The 13,005-nt window shown below is 43.5% G+C and overlaps 2 protein-coding genes across 2 annotated transcripts in view; one reads left to right on the top strand and one right to left on the bottom strand.

The window, feature by feature from the left end:
* The window catches only part of nphp3 (nephronophthisis 3), a 26,962-nt gene extending 13,957 nt beyond the window's left edge, over positions 1-13,005 (bottom strand). Inside the window, exons 1-29 of the mRNA XM_020087362.2 lie at positions 12,884-13,005; positions 12,245-12,658; positions 12,019-12,144; positions 11,790-11,940; positions 11,491-11,643; positions 11,246-11,379; positions 10,966-11,126; positions 10,705-10,861; positions 10,348-10,422; positions 10,072-10,242; positions 9,888-9,991; positions 9,651-9,765; positions 9,410-9,553; positions 9,224-9,321; positions 9,048-9,150; positions 8,864-8,946; positions 8,471-8,606; positions 8,196-8,360; positions 7,968-8,062; positions 7,725-7,847; positions 7,453-7,642; positions 7,092-7,333; positions 6,863-6,938; positions 6,646-6,773; positions 6,292-6,532; positions 6,082-6,207; positions 5,867-5,982; positions 5,613-5,777; positions 347-446 (exon numbers count right to left, since the gene is read on the bottom strand). Coding sequence (XP_019942921.2) covers positions 347-446; positions 5,613-5,777; positions 5,867-5,982; positions 6,082-6,207; positions 6,292-6,532; positions 6,646-6,773; positions 6,863-6,938; positions 7,092-7,333; positions 7,453-7,642; positions 7,725-7,847; positions 7,968-8,062; positions 8,196-8,360; positions 8,471-8,606; positions 8,864-8,946; positions 9,048-9,150; positions 9,224-9,321; positions 9,410-9,553; positions 9,651-9,765; positions 9,888-9,991; positions 10,072-10,242; positions 10,348-10,422; positions 10,705-10,861; positions 10,966-11,126; positions 11,246-11,379; positions 11,491-11,643; positions 11,790-11,940; positions 12,019-12,144; positions 12,245-12,568 — 4,002 coding nt within the window. The 5' untranslated portion in view covers positions 12,569-12,658; positions 12,884-13,005. The remainder of the gene's footprint in view (positions 1-346; positions 447-5,612; positions 5,778-5,866; positions 5,983-6,081; positions 6,208-6,291; positions 6,533-6,645; positions 6,774-6,862; positions 6,939-7,091; positions 7,334-7,452; positions 7,643-7,724; positions 7,848-7,967; positions 8,063-8,195; positions 8,361-8,470; positions 8,607-8,863; positions 8,947-9,047; positions 9,151-9,223; positions 9,322-9,409; positions 9,554-9,650; positions 9,766-9,887; positions 9,992-10,071; positions 10,243-10,347; positions 10,423-10,704; positions 10,862-10,965; positions 11,127-11,245; positions 11,380-11,490; positions 11,644-11,789; positions 11,941-12,018; positions 12,145-12,244; positions 12,659-12,883) is intronic.
* uba5 (ubiquitin-like modifier activating enzyme 5) lies at positions 1,241-4,489 on the top strand. Its single transcript, XM_020087372.2, has 12 exons — positions 1,241-1,560; positions 1,720-1,765; positions 2,108-2,197; positions 2,306-2,415; positions 2,496-2,582; positions 2,671-2,755; positions 2,841-2,945; positions 3,075-3,202; positions 3,285-3,420; positions 3,534-3,612; positions 3,703-3,809; positions 3,972-4,489. Exons 1-12 carry the CDS (start codon positions 1,409-1,411, stop codon positions 4,047-4,049), a joined length of 1,203 nt encoding a protein of 400 aa, XP_019942931.1. The 5' UTR covers positions 1,241-1,408; the 3' UTR covers positions 4,050-4,489.

Genomic DNA, 13,005 nt, shown 5'->3' with positions numbered 1-13,005 from the left:
TCAAAGCATAGTACACAGTATGTCATAGTATGCAATCATTAGGCACACTAGGTGGATAGAATGAGTAGGGCAAACTTAAATACTGCAAAAATGAGTAAGAGTGGAAAAATACACGGGATGTAATGTACATACTTAATATTTATCAAGGATTACGAGGTAAAAACTTTGTATTTGTAATGTGGATTTTACAGAAACACATAAGTTCGCTTCTGTACTTCCTTTGCCAAATAATAAAGTGACTTTCTCAGTCAACAAACTAAATGAAGGGAGAGTCTCCCCCTAATGGAGAGATGGCGTTAGGCCTGTCTTTATGGACCTAAGTAATAATTAACTTGCTAAACTTTACCTTATGGGCCCCTGGCAGCAGCTCACCCGGTGGTTTCTTCCTGAGGACATAGCTTTTTGACGGTGTCTCTATCAGGAAGGTTGGGTTCGACTGACCAGCGCTGGAAAGACAACAACAGGCAGTTAGCATGTCATCAGTAAAACAGCTGAAAATTAGCTTCCTGTCGCTTGTTCGTCAGCCTTTATCTGACCTGAACTGTCTGACAGCGAGCGTGGCAGCATTTAAACTGGCTGACAAATATCTCTGAAGTTTGACAACGTTGAATTTGTGTTGTTGTCGCACAGGAGTCGTCAGTTCGTCCATGTCTCACGTTGACGGGTTGGTCGCTTCCGGGTCAGCTGTGTTTACAGTGAGAGCGTGTACTACGGTGGCCGAGAGAGCGCAAATGAAGAAAACGCATGTAAATACTAAAACACGTGCAAATTAAGAAAGTATACACAAACAGAAAAACACAAGAAAACGACAATAATTTGAAGACAGGTGCGTTGCAAAAAAGTCTCAACGCATGCACATACACAAAGGTGCTGCAAATAGCTACACAAACTAAACAATTCAACACTGAACGAGTGATGAACCTGGCTGTCGTTCGATGCTTTGAGAAGTTATGGAAGTCTGCTACTTAATTCCCCTGGAGACATTTCCGAGGACTTTTTGCACGTGTTTTTCTATTTGCATGTATTTTCTCAATTAACAGCGCATTTTACTCTGTCGTCCACCTTAAGATCTACCGATGCACACCGATGCAACGTCCTCGATATTAATTCAATTCAGGGAAACATTTTACAGTCATTAATATCTTTTTAAATATAACAATTCGACCGTGAACCCATCACCCAGAGAGACTTTTCAAATAATCCGCCAGCGACGTAGGAACCATTCGAAGTATCCGATCTCGTTTCCTGCACGGACGATGTTGACAGGAGCACGCATCCTGACAGCTGCCCTGAGTTGTGTGGACGTGTACTTCCATAGACCGTTCTACCGCCTCTCTTGTCCGCTCGGGTTTATTTCCCCATCAATATATTTCGTTGACGTTATTTGTCGTTTTGGGTTTTTTTAACAATGGCGACGGTGGAGGAGCTGAAGCTGCGGGTGAGGGAGCTGGAGAACGAGCTGATCAAGTGTAAGCAGAAGCAGGTCGCCATGGAGGAGGCGCTCCACAGACCCAGGATCGACAAAATGAGCGCGGAGGTTGTCGACTCCAACCCGTACAGGTGAGTCTGATCTGTCGCTTCTGTTATTTAAGATATTTGAGGAGTTTCTCTGAGGGTGAATCGCAGCTCCGGGAGGTGACGCCTCGTTATGAGTCACTTCACATATGGCAGCATCATCTGATGGAGCACAAGCTGAACTCTGCTGTGTTTTCATTACAGTCGTCTCATGGCTTTAAAGAGAATGGGCATCGTGGAGGATTATGAGGTATGATGTTTGATATTTGCAGTTCTAAACAAGAAGGATCACAGTATTAATATGCTATTCTAACCAGGAATCACTGTATTATCATATCATTCAAAGGAAGTGCAGTGGTATCATACTGTTTTAATAAAGAAGTACAGAAATAAAGGTATAGCTCTTGAGGATTAAACCTATTTCCAGTTTTTCCTATTATTTCATCTATCAATAATAAAGAAATCCCTTTAGATTTACAGATTATGTGACTTTTGTGCATTTTAAATCATCAATTTACGTTTTATTGAAGGTACAGAGATATTCAATCCCCCCCTGCATGGATTGTTCAACTATTGACATGTTCTTTTACAGAAAATCCGGACATTCACAGTAGCTGTGGTTGGTGTTGGTGGAGTTGGCAGTGTGACAGCTGAAATGCTCACTAGATGTGGCATTGGTAAGGTAATATAACTGATTTAAATTACTTCATCCATGCTATCCTATTTGCCATTTATTTTGTTCCTCAGTTTTTCCCCACTTGTGTGCTCACCCCTGCCTCTCTTCCACCAGCTGCTCCTCTTTGACTACGATAAAGTCGAGTTGGCCAACATGAACAGACTGTTCTTCCAGCCCCACCAGGCAGGCCTCAGTAAAGTGGAAGCAGCAGAACACACACTAAGGTATAAGTTATTTGACAGTTAACACTTTTCCTCCGAAGCACAGACATTTGTTTTCTAATTGCTTACGTGTTCCTCAACAGAAACATCAATCCAGATGTATCATTTGAGATCCACAACTACAATATCACCACCCTGGATAATTTTACACATTTCATGGATCGCATCAGGTGGGCATCACGAGTCGTCATGATCCAGGTCCCTCCTCTGTCCACACAGGGGAACAGGCAATCATGAAATTATTCTGTGTCTTCTCAGTCATGGGGGGCTGGAGGAAGGGATGCCGGTGGATTTGGTGCTGAGCTGTGTGGACAACTTTGAGGCCAGAATGGCCATTAATACAGTAAATACATCTTCATCAAAACATTTGACCGTGCATTCTGTATTCCACACAGTCCTTTATAAAATTGTTTTTCTGTTTGCCCCAGGCATGTAATGAACTCGGTCAGATCTGGATGGAGTCTGGTGTCAGTGAGAACGCTGTATCAGGTCACATCCAGCTCATCATTCCTGGAGAGACAGCCTGCTTTGCTGTATGTCCACACAAACACCATCCCTTTTTATCCATTACAATATATTGTTGTCATACAATGACAGTAACTATGGAGTAAAACTCTACTTATGAAGTTCTAATGCAGTTTTTAATAATCTACTCCTGCTAGTGTGCTCCTCCCCTGGTGGTGGCAGCCAACATTGATGAGAAGACCCTAAAGAGGGAGGGTGTGTGTGCTGCCAGTTTACCTACCACCATGGGCGTGGTCGCTGGAATCCTGGTCCAAAATGTTCTCAAGTAAGAAAATATCATTTATAACCCACCAAGAAACGTGACAAAATTAAATCCACGGGTGTAAAGTTTACGTTTTCTCTCGTAGGTATCTTTTAAAGTTTGGTACCGTCAGTTATTATCTTGGTTACAACGCCATGCAGGACTTCTTTCCCACCATGCACATGAAAGCCAACACCCAGTGTAACGACCGCCACTGCAGGAGACAACAGGAGGAGTACAAGGTGTGTGTGCTTGTTTTTAAGACAAATGTTTGTAATACAGATTCACGTATGCTGCTGTACCAGTCAGAGAGCAGGAGTTAATGGCGCCTACCTGTGTAACTTCTTCCCTTTAGAAGAAAGAAGCCGAGCGTCCCAAGGTGGAAGTTGTAGAGGTGGAGGAGGAGGAGGTTGTACATGAGGACAATGAGTGGGGTGAGTGAAAAACAATTCCAGCACCGACAGTGTCAGATATGCAACATTTTATATTGCATCACGTGTATTAACTCTAATTGTGCTCTCCAGGTATTGAACTGGTGTCAGAGGTGACTGATGCAGAGCTACAGGCTGCATCAGGCACCGTGCCTGACCTCCCAGAAGGCATCACTGTTGCTTACACCATTCCTACTCAGGTCAGTATTGTTAAAGATAAAGTTTTAAATAATGTCATTAAGTTGAAATACCACGATTAAGGACATTTCCACGATTCTATCAGTTCTCGTGACATCCCATCCTATAATTACAACTTCCTTCAACTAAACTGTAATGAATGTTTTTTTTTTTGTCTGAACCAGGATTCACCGAGTGGAGACACAGTGGAGGAGACTGAACAGAGTCTAGAAGACCTGATGGCTCAGATGAGAAAGTTATAAGCAGTGGTCTGATCATGCATTTCTGCTATTTAGCTAAAACACGCCTTTTCACAGTAATTTCCATTGCTTTCTTTGGCAACAACGTAATAAACCTAATGATGGCTGCTTAAGGACTAAAAGTAAAAGAACCAAGAATGAATCCCTTCTAACAGAGGGGGGTGCATGAAAAGTGCCGCAGATGGCATTACTTACGTGAACATTTAAAAAATGCAGAAACAATTAATGAGTCATGTGCTGACAATGAAATGTCTTTAAATGTAGAATATGGTCATTTTGCATTGAAATGTTTCACAGTGTGTATTTTCTGCAGTTTTAATTCATGATGTGCAGAATGTGCTTTGTCATTCACTCAGCTTTCAGGAAACATCTGCTACAACAGCACTAATGAACAATGTTTAAGTTGTTTCAATAAAGTATTTATTAGATGGAATACAATCGAATTAAGATATCGGCTGTGGTTTTTGTTGTTGTCCTGTACAGCCTTAATCACATCACATTAATACATGGATATAAAAAATACTAACTAAAATACATAGCATGTATTACATTTGGCACTGAGTTTGTAGGGTTGGGTACATTTTGTCCCTTTTGGCTTCATGTACATTCACTAAGATGATAAGTTATTGTACTTTAACAAGGACAGTCGTGTCACATGCTTTGGCAATTCCCTTAAAATCCCTCATGTAAATGAATAAATATTTGTACATTTACTTTCAGTACCAGAGATGCTGTTTGCTCCGACTTTGTTGAGGCTTGTTTTTGACTCTTGGGTTGTACATTTTCCCTTTTGAGAATAAATGCATAATACTGTTAAATTAACACCTTATGTAACATAAACATAAAAAATGGGATCTTTATTGATCTTGAAAGACAGTAGCTCTCAGGTATTGTTCATTCAGAGTGTCCGGAATTTAGACTTGGAAACAAAAGTGCTTTAAGGCCGACAGTCCTACCAATAATATTCTTTAAAAAAAACTTGTAAAAGATAAAGGCATGATCAGGTTAAGGCAACGTTCACCTTGTATCTCCTACAAGAAACTTGAAAATCTTCAACCTCCCTGGATTTTAGTGTCATTTCGTTCAAACCATCAATCAAACACAAAGAGTGCATAGACAAATATCCACTGTACCGCGGAAAACACCAAATGTGTCTAAAACTGGCTGGAGTGATTTTAAGCTGTAAAATGAATCTTTGCTGCTCTTGCTCCTGACAGTAATTGTCATGGGGCATGTAAGTGTATAAGTCTTTGTTAAAGTTGGTGTAAACCTGAGTTCCAGGTCCTTAAAAGGACTGACTTGTAAATGTAAAGTTATTTACACATTATTATTTTAGAAATACTAATAAATACTTTTAGTAAACACAGATTTCACAGATTAACACGGCAGAGTTCATAATCCTGCAAGTACAGTATATTGGCCCGAACCCCAAAACCTCCATCTACGACAACTGTCACAGTTTGGTTCCCTTTTGACGAAACAATGTGTTTTTACATTGATGCCACTTTTAAACAGCCTTTCTGTTAAACAGCCTTTCCTGAGGCACTAGTGGTTGAACACAGTCACCTTGGGGCATGTGGGAGCGGAGCAGGTCCCCTCAGACTGAACGTGTCCCCACCGGAGGAATGACGGGACGGGGCATTCCCACAAACCAGGGAGGGCTCTGCCTCTTTAATCTCCATTGCACGTTTGTAAAGCTCCGCTGCATTTTCAAAGTCACCTTCTTCATAGCTATTTACAAATCAGAAAAAGATGAGAAGAAGTTAAAGAATGTCAAAATAATTATTTTTCTCCCCTCTGATAAACCAAGTTCCTCTTACCTTAGCACAGCCAGGTTTTTTAGGGTCTCTCCAACTCTTGGATGTGAGCGCCCCAAACTGTCCTCATACACTTTCAGTGCTCGTTCGTACAGAGGCAAGGCGTCGCTGTGTTTTTTCTGACAGACACAAAGAAATTCACAATCAGCTTTATTCTTTACAATCTAAAACACAGCTACACATGGTCATTACAGCCATTAAAATATGAACAATCTCACCAGTTGGCAGTATATTACAGCCAGGTTGACGAGTGCTGTGGCCACACTGGGGTGTTTGGGCCCAAAACTTTTTTCCCTGATGTCCAGAGAGAGCTCATACAGTGGTGCAGCCTTCTCCAGCTTCCCCTGCACAAAACACACATCTTTTAACCACACATCTTTTTCAACAAACAACAAACGTTTCAGTGTCAACAGGCACGTGTGACTCACTCTGCGTTTATAGAGCATGGCCAGGTGCTTGAGCGTGTATGCCAGCGAGGGGTGGTCCGCAGACAAGGCTTTCTTGCGGATGTCCAGTGCCCTCTCATACATGTCCTCTGCTGTCTCGTACTCCCTCCTCTCAGTGTGCAGAGCAGCCAGATTATTGAGGGACTGAGCGCAGTCTGGATGATCTGGACCGAGGACACGCTGTCGCATCTCCAGAGAGCGAGTCAAAAACACCTTGGCTGCACTGGGGAGGGGGAAGAAAGAGATATTAGAAATTACAAACTACAGTTCGAGTGCAGTTTGATTTGACCTGGAAGTGTACAATTTATTTTATTCAGTCCTGAATGTGTGCCTTACTCCAGGTTGTTCTGGAGGTAGTACAGGACACCCAGTTCATTAAGCGTCTTGGCACAGTCAGCGGAGTCTTTCCCCAGGGTCAGCTCTTCCAGCTGCAGAGCTCTGCGCCTCAACAAAGTGAAGCCGTACTGAAAAGGTGAGTAAAAAAAAAAAAAGACATGAAACTGACTGAGGAGGTGAGCATGACATCATGTGTGTATCTGAGAAATCTGCTCACCATGTGACCTTTCTGGCGAGCAGTTTTCTGACGGATCTTCACCGACCTCTTCCTGAGTTTCTCTGCTTGTTCATACCTGATTGTAAAAGAACCAGGTGTGAGCCATTAGACGTGATTCAAACTGAGTGTCTGAGTTTTTAATAAGTTGTTGTTCGGCTGGAACAACCAATAAAATATATTATGTGTTCAACTATTACAAATAACACATCACTCAGACAGTCTCATTTACTTGTTTTGTTTCTGATAGAGCATGGCGAGTGACTCCAGCTCTCGTGCGATGCTGGCGTGCTCGGCACCATAGGCGTTCTCGCTTATCTCCATGGCCTGCTTATACAGCTGCTCAGCGTTGCCATACTTCTTCCACTGAACGTAAACCCCGGCCAGCTGGTGCAGGGAGCGCGCGACACTCGGATGATCCGGATCCAGGGCCGTCTCCCTGATCTCAAGGGATCTTTGTAAAGGGGCCATAGCCTAGAAAAGCAGATGGACAGGACCAGATACATATGCAAATCTGACTGTGTGCTCTTTCTGATCAGGAAATAGTAAAAGAATTCAAACCTGAATTCATTTAGTTACTCAAAAATATCTACCTGACTTGGAAGGCCTAAGTCTTTGAGGAAACGTCCTAAAGTCTCATACAGGTTCGCCAACTTGGTCATGCTGTCCTCACTCTCGCAGCTCTTCTCGTAGTGTTTCAGGGAGTCAAAGTACTCACTGGCCATGGAGCTTTTGTCTTTGCCCACATACTGCCAATAGGCCAGCAGCTCAGAGAAGTGACCCCTGCAAAGTGAAAACAACATACACCTGTAAGACAACGCCCGAACGAATGTGACAAGCTTAGTGACATCGGCCTGTTTTCTACCTCTTGTAGAGGTTTTGGGAGACAAACAGGTTCAAGAGGCTGAGCTGCAGTTTAGTCCTGTCCTCCTGCTGCTGGAGCAGCCAGGGAAGCTCATCTGCAACACGCCACGTCACGCGGTCCTGGCTAAAAACACACACACACACACACACACACACACACACACACACACACAGACAAAATGACATGAGTTGCAATGACACGTGAGGTGTGTTGCATGAGGAGAGAATAGCCACTCTGAAGCACCTGAGTTGTTGGCTAAAGTAATGAATGAGTTTCTCTCTGTAAGTCGCAGAGCTGCTTCCTCCACCCAGAAACTCAAACCTCACAGCTTCCCACACCTGAAAGACAGAGACGGACAAAAACACTCAAAACTGGGAACTGATCAAGTGTGTCCCATCAATATCATAACTCTTTTATTTGTTTGGTCTTTAATCGTGTTGTGCTCTATAATTTTACGAGGAGAATGATTACCTGTAAGTGTTGGAATCTAATGAGCCCACAACGGAGGGTTACGATGCAGAGTCTGTTCAGGCGGTACAGCATAGAGGACAGCACAGGTAAGTCTAGCTCTGGGAAAAGGTCTAGTACCTCTGATTCACTCACTCCATTATGGCTGGCACATACGAGGCACAATATCTGAGGAGAGACGGAAAATGAAAGCACATATTACTCAATGCACAGGAAAAATGGAACTGAGACAAAGAGGGACGAAAAGGGACGTGTTCTTGTTATTCTGTCCGGTTCACCTCTCTCATGATGTGTCGCTCTCTGTCTGTGCTGAGGGAGCTCAGTGTCATCTTGAGTGCTAGGCGGTAGAGTGACATGGTGTCCTGACACTGCAGAAACTGGTCCACACTCTTCTCCTGCGACCAACACAATCCACTGCTGGGTGGCAACAAAACACACACCACACAATCAATTCAACACAAGTGAAATAACATGGAGCCACACATCCACGGACATAACAATTTTAATCTAAATAACAATAAACCATTAGAAACACATTGCAGAATGTGCTCTGTATTTTTTTACCGGCGAAAATAGTAAAATTGCACATTTTAAGCATTAATTCTGCTTAAAAAGAGAATTTGTCTGTGATGATTAATATATTTAGAATTGGAAAATGAGTGTTGACAAACCTGGTGATCATCCTTGCCAATAGTGTGACATATAGTGCATTGCAGGTGGATGCAGAGCGACAGTGTCTTTCCAGCTTCTTCTCCTGGAACAAAGGTAATGCAACTGAATTAAAATGTCTTTCCACTATTTCTAAACCGACGCAAAGAGATTTAATAAAAGTCAAATGGGGGGATGATGACTGACCTGGTCCTTAGTAAGTCTGAAATCAATGCTCTGGCATTCTGCATTGACAACACTCCTGACCTCTCTGGGACTCAAAGGGTCCAAGTGGAGTGTGGGCCACAACCTGAAAAGACGTAGTTACTGTATCACAAATGGTAATATAAACATATAAATAGGATTCAAGATGGGGGTCCTACCTCCATGCCTGTGGACATGTCTCAACATTGACAGACACCACCACTCTAACATTGACAGGTAGAGGGTCGATCAGCCACTTCATGTGTCGTTCCGCTTGCTAGATAAAGGAAGTCACGATTCATATGAGTTGTTCTGGTGAAAATTCAAGTAACTGTCGGATTTAGGTTGAAGAAGTAAGCGTGTACCTGAATTTGGTCAATGGAGTCGATAATGATGATGATGTTTCCTTGATGGCGCGCTGAAAGCCTTTCAAGCCAGCGAGGAAACTCCTCCAAGATCTTACTGGGCTCCATGGACAAGCCAGAAATGGACCAAAAATGCTGCAGCAGCTTTATAAAAACAGTCAAACAGACAAGAGATCCCTCGGTTATTAAATAAAACAGAGGGACTTCCCTGTCAAGTGAGCCAGAGACAGAGACTCCTTACTTTGACTGTTAGACGTTTGATGATAAGAACCGGCTCTGAGCTTGTGGACAGTGGACGACCAACGAAATGATAAAGGAACAAGGTGTTGGGAGTCTGCTTCTGCTGCAGCTCGATCCTGAAAATGATCAAAGAACAATTAGCAAAGTAGACGAACCACTACAAATTTGAAAGAGATCCATTTGCTTGAATTAAGAAGAATTGATAATATTAGACTAGAATGAATCAATAAGTTCTCACCATTTAGAGAGTAGCAGAGACTTCCCTGAGCCCGGACCTCCAGACACCAGCAGAGGAGGGGTGGGAGGGGGAGCAGCTATCATGTCATTCAAACGATCTATATACTGAGCAGAGGAGACAACAGAAACTTCATGAAATAAATTAAGAAATCATCAGACGGAAAAGAGGAGGAGGTTTCTCTTACCTTCTGGAAACCTAACTGAGAGGTGGTGCTGTTACAGGCCTGCTGATAGGACTCGATCTGTTCCTGCTCATCATGCAGGTCCCACAGCACATCTCCAGAGTCCTCCTCACGCCCCTCCTCTATCCCAAAATCCTTAGAGTCAACATCTGCTCCTTCAAGACCCAGCAACTCCTAGACGGGGGAAGGTGGGAATTATGAAGTTGAAAATGATGCGAGGGACATGAAAAGTGAACAGAAATCACTATGAGTTGATGAAAAGGCTGAAGTGGGCTGTACCTGTTTGATGATTTTTTCTAGCTGAGCATAAATTAGGTCAGCCCCATCCTCTGCAGAGCCACTGTGATCCACCACCTGGGATAAAGTTCAAAATATACCAGAACAAACAGAATATCAGCTTTAAAGGCACAAACCCCACAGTTTTCTAATCTAAAGGGTGTTTATTAAAGATCATACACATACTTAGGACTTTAAATATACAATTACTTTCACAGCAATTTGAATAAACATCTATTATGGGGGTAAATGGTGGTAAAATGGAAGCTTTGAGAAATATCTCCTTCTCCACTGAATCCTATTTTGCTTGAATTTACTGAATCCTTTCTTGTTATTTTAGTATACAGCACAAACACTTACCTTGACTTTAGCTGCCTTGTCTGCAGCATTGACCCTTTCTAGCATTTGCCTGGCGGGTCCAGTCAAACTGTGTCCTTCTTCAGTCCTGAGGTAGAGCACCAGTGGATGGCCATCTGGATTTTTCACAAAAGCCTCCTCACAATCCTCCACCACCGAACTACACAAGTGTGTTTAGCATGAATTTAAAAAAGACACAAATAACCAATACAATCAATTTATAATATCTATTACAAATGAAGATAGGTAGAGGACTTCCTGTACCTTGTGACAGTAGATTTGAGAAGAAGCACACACACAGAGCTCCTTTCAATCTCCTGCCTGCGCTCCACAGCACACGAGGCAGCACTTTCCTCTGGGAAGCAGACGTTCAAGTAGAAATGACCCAGACCCTCACACATCCTCCGCAACACAGGAGAGTGTTTCTGTGTTGAAAACATTAAACAAAGGTTTCCCAGTCAGATTAAAACCACATGTACTCACTGGGTAAAGGTAAGGTAAAAACATAATACTGCTAAATCCTGTGGAAACCAATCTAACCAACCTTAATAAAGAGATCCAGCTCAGCTTTGGTCTCATGGGTAAAGATTAAGTAGCAGCGCACTGTGTTACTCCATAAGGCCTGTGGCACATGAGGGGACACCTGAAGCAAACTGGCCACTGCTGCATCCCAGTCATCTGACAGAGACAGACGCACATGGGGGGGAATGTTATGTTTTTCTAGAGTGTATGTTGACCTTAGGGAATGTTTGGCTGCTTCTGCCCCAAATAAAACTTCAATTTACTTACCTCTGCTGACATTTGCAAAGGGTCCCTCCACGTCTATCAGACTGTGGGCAAACTCTGGTCCCCGGAAGGTCTGTTGCAGCTGCATCATGCTACCCATAGAGGGCTCACTTCCCAGCACACCACCAGTCCAGTAATCACATTGTGTCCCTGCAGCTATAGACAAATAACATATGTTAACATGTCATCATGGAGAAAGATATGTGGTGTGTTAAAAAGTTATTCTTCTTGAGGAAAAGACAAAGTATGTTGAACATTATGATTAGTGGATGTAAAGAAAGAAAATAATGTCAGGGTCTTACCAGTAACAGTGGTCTGGTTGTCATCTGAGTCAGAATCATTTGGGTCGTAGACTTGGATTCCCTGTGCCTGCAGCTGCTGCAGTTTGGCCTCCAGGTCCCTTTTGGCCCGCAGGAGATCCTGGATCTCCTTTTCTTTTGTCTCACGGAAAATCTGGAAGTCATTCAGCCGACAGGTTAGGATCGTGATGACTGGAGAGAATGCTTCACAGCATCATGTGGTGTGGTTTACCTTAAACTGTCGTTTTACTTTGTCCCTGTCGTGTTCAAAGGTGGCAGCCCGCTCCATCGCCTGGTACTTTGCCTCGAGAGCACTCTCTTTTTCCCTGAGGATCTTCTGGTAGGTTTTCTGCAGAGCCTGTTGTGTCACATTGAGAATCATGACAAAAGTTCAAACATACACAAACCAATGTTGTTGTGCTATAATAAGGTGACACACTCCTGCTCATTCATTTCACCTGTAGCTCAGCCCTCAGCCTCTTGTTCTCCTCGTCCAGTTTGGCCTCCTTCTTTTGCATGGACGATATCTCGTTATTCTTGCTGACACGGAAGATCTCGTACTCTTTCCGCAGTCGTTCGTACTCTGCAGCGTACTCGAGATCCACGGAGCCTGTGGATTTGAAACTGGCCCCGATCACCCGAGGTCCTCTGCGGAAGGAGCTGCGCAGGAGCCGGGCTTTGGGCTTCACCTCCACCGGGATCTCACAGGCTTCCCCGCCTTCTCCTCCATACCCGTCCTCGATCACTTCTCCTGGGCTGACCAGAGAGGATGCGGTGCCCATGGTGAAGGCTGAAAAGAGGAGTCAGCCTTTTTGGATGTCCATTTCTGCCTCAGTCAGGACAGGGCTGCGACGGAGTTTGCAGCTGCAAAGCTAAAGATGGCGATAAACACAGTTAGAGCTTGTTTAGCTAATGTTAGCGTAACTGTGCAGAAATCGCTTTTCTTCTCGCTCGACCAGATGTGTGCTGATGTGAAGAGTGGAGGGATTGTGGGAATGATTGGAGAAAAACAGATGATGTACGTGTTGTAGCTTCGACAGATTGTTGAGATGAACCCAAAGTCACAGAGAAAGAGGTTAAAATAATACAACACCCACCGTCCGCTCCCTTCACAGCTTCTTCCTGGCTGCCTTGGTAACAAGTTGACCATACGGGGGCCCGCACAGGTCAAAACTAGCAAAAGGCGATTCCAGGTTCCTGCATGAAAATAAACGTTTGC

The sequence above is a fragment of the Paralichthys olivaceus genome, chromosome 17, assembly GCF_024713975.1.
Source record: "Paralichthys olivaceus isolate ysfri-2021 chromosome 17, ASM2471397v2, whole genome shotgun sequence".
Taxonomy (NCBI): Eukaryota; Metazoa; Chordata; class Actinopteri; order Pleuronectiformes; family Paralichthyidae; genus Paralichthys; species Paralichthys olivaceus.
This window is presented reverse-complemented; position numbering and strand designations above follow the sequence as displayed.

Coding starts and splice junctions, on each gene's coding strand:
- uba5 (XM_020087372.2), top strand. CDS start 1,409: ATGGCGACGGTGGAGGAGCTGAAGCTGCGGGTGAGGGAGCTGGAGAAC. Junction 1,766..2,107: donor GCATCGTGGAGGATTATGAG/GTATGATGTTTG, acceptor GTTCTTTTACAG/AAAATCCGGACATTCACAGT. Junction 2,416..2,495: donor GCAGCAGAACACACACTAAG/GTATAAGTTATT, acceptor GTTCCTCAACAG/AAACATCAATCCAGATGTAT.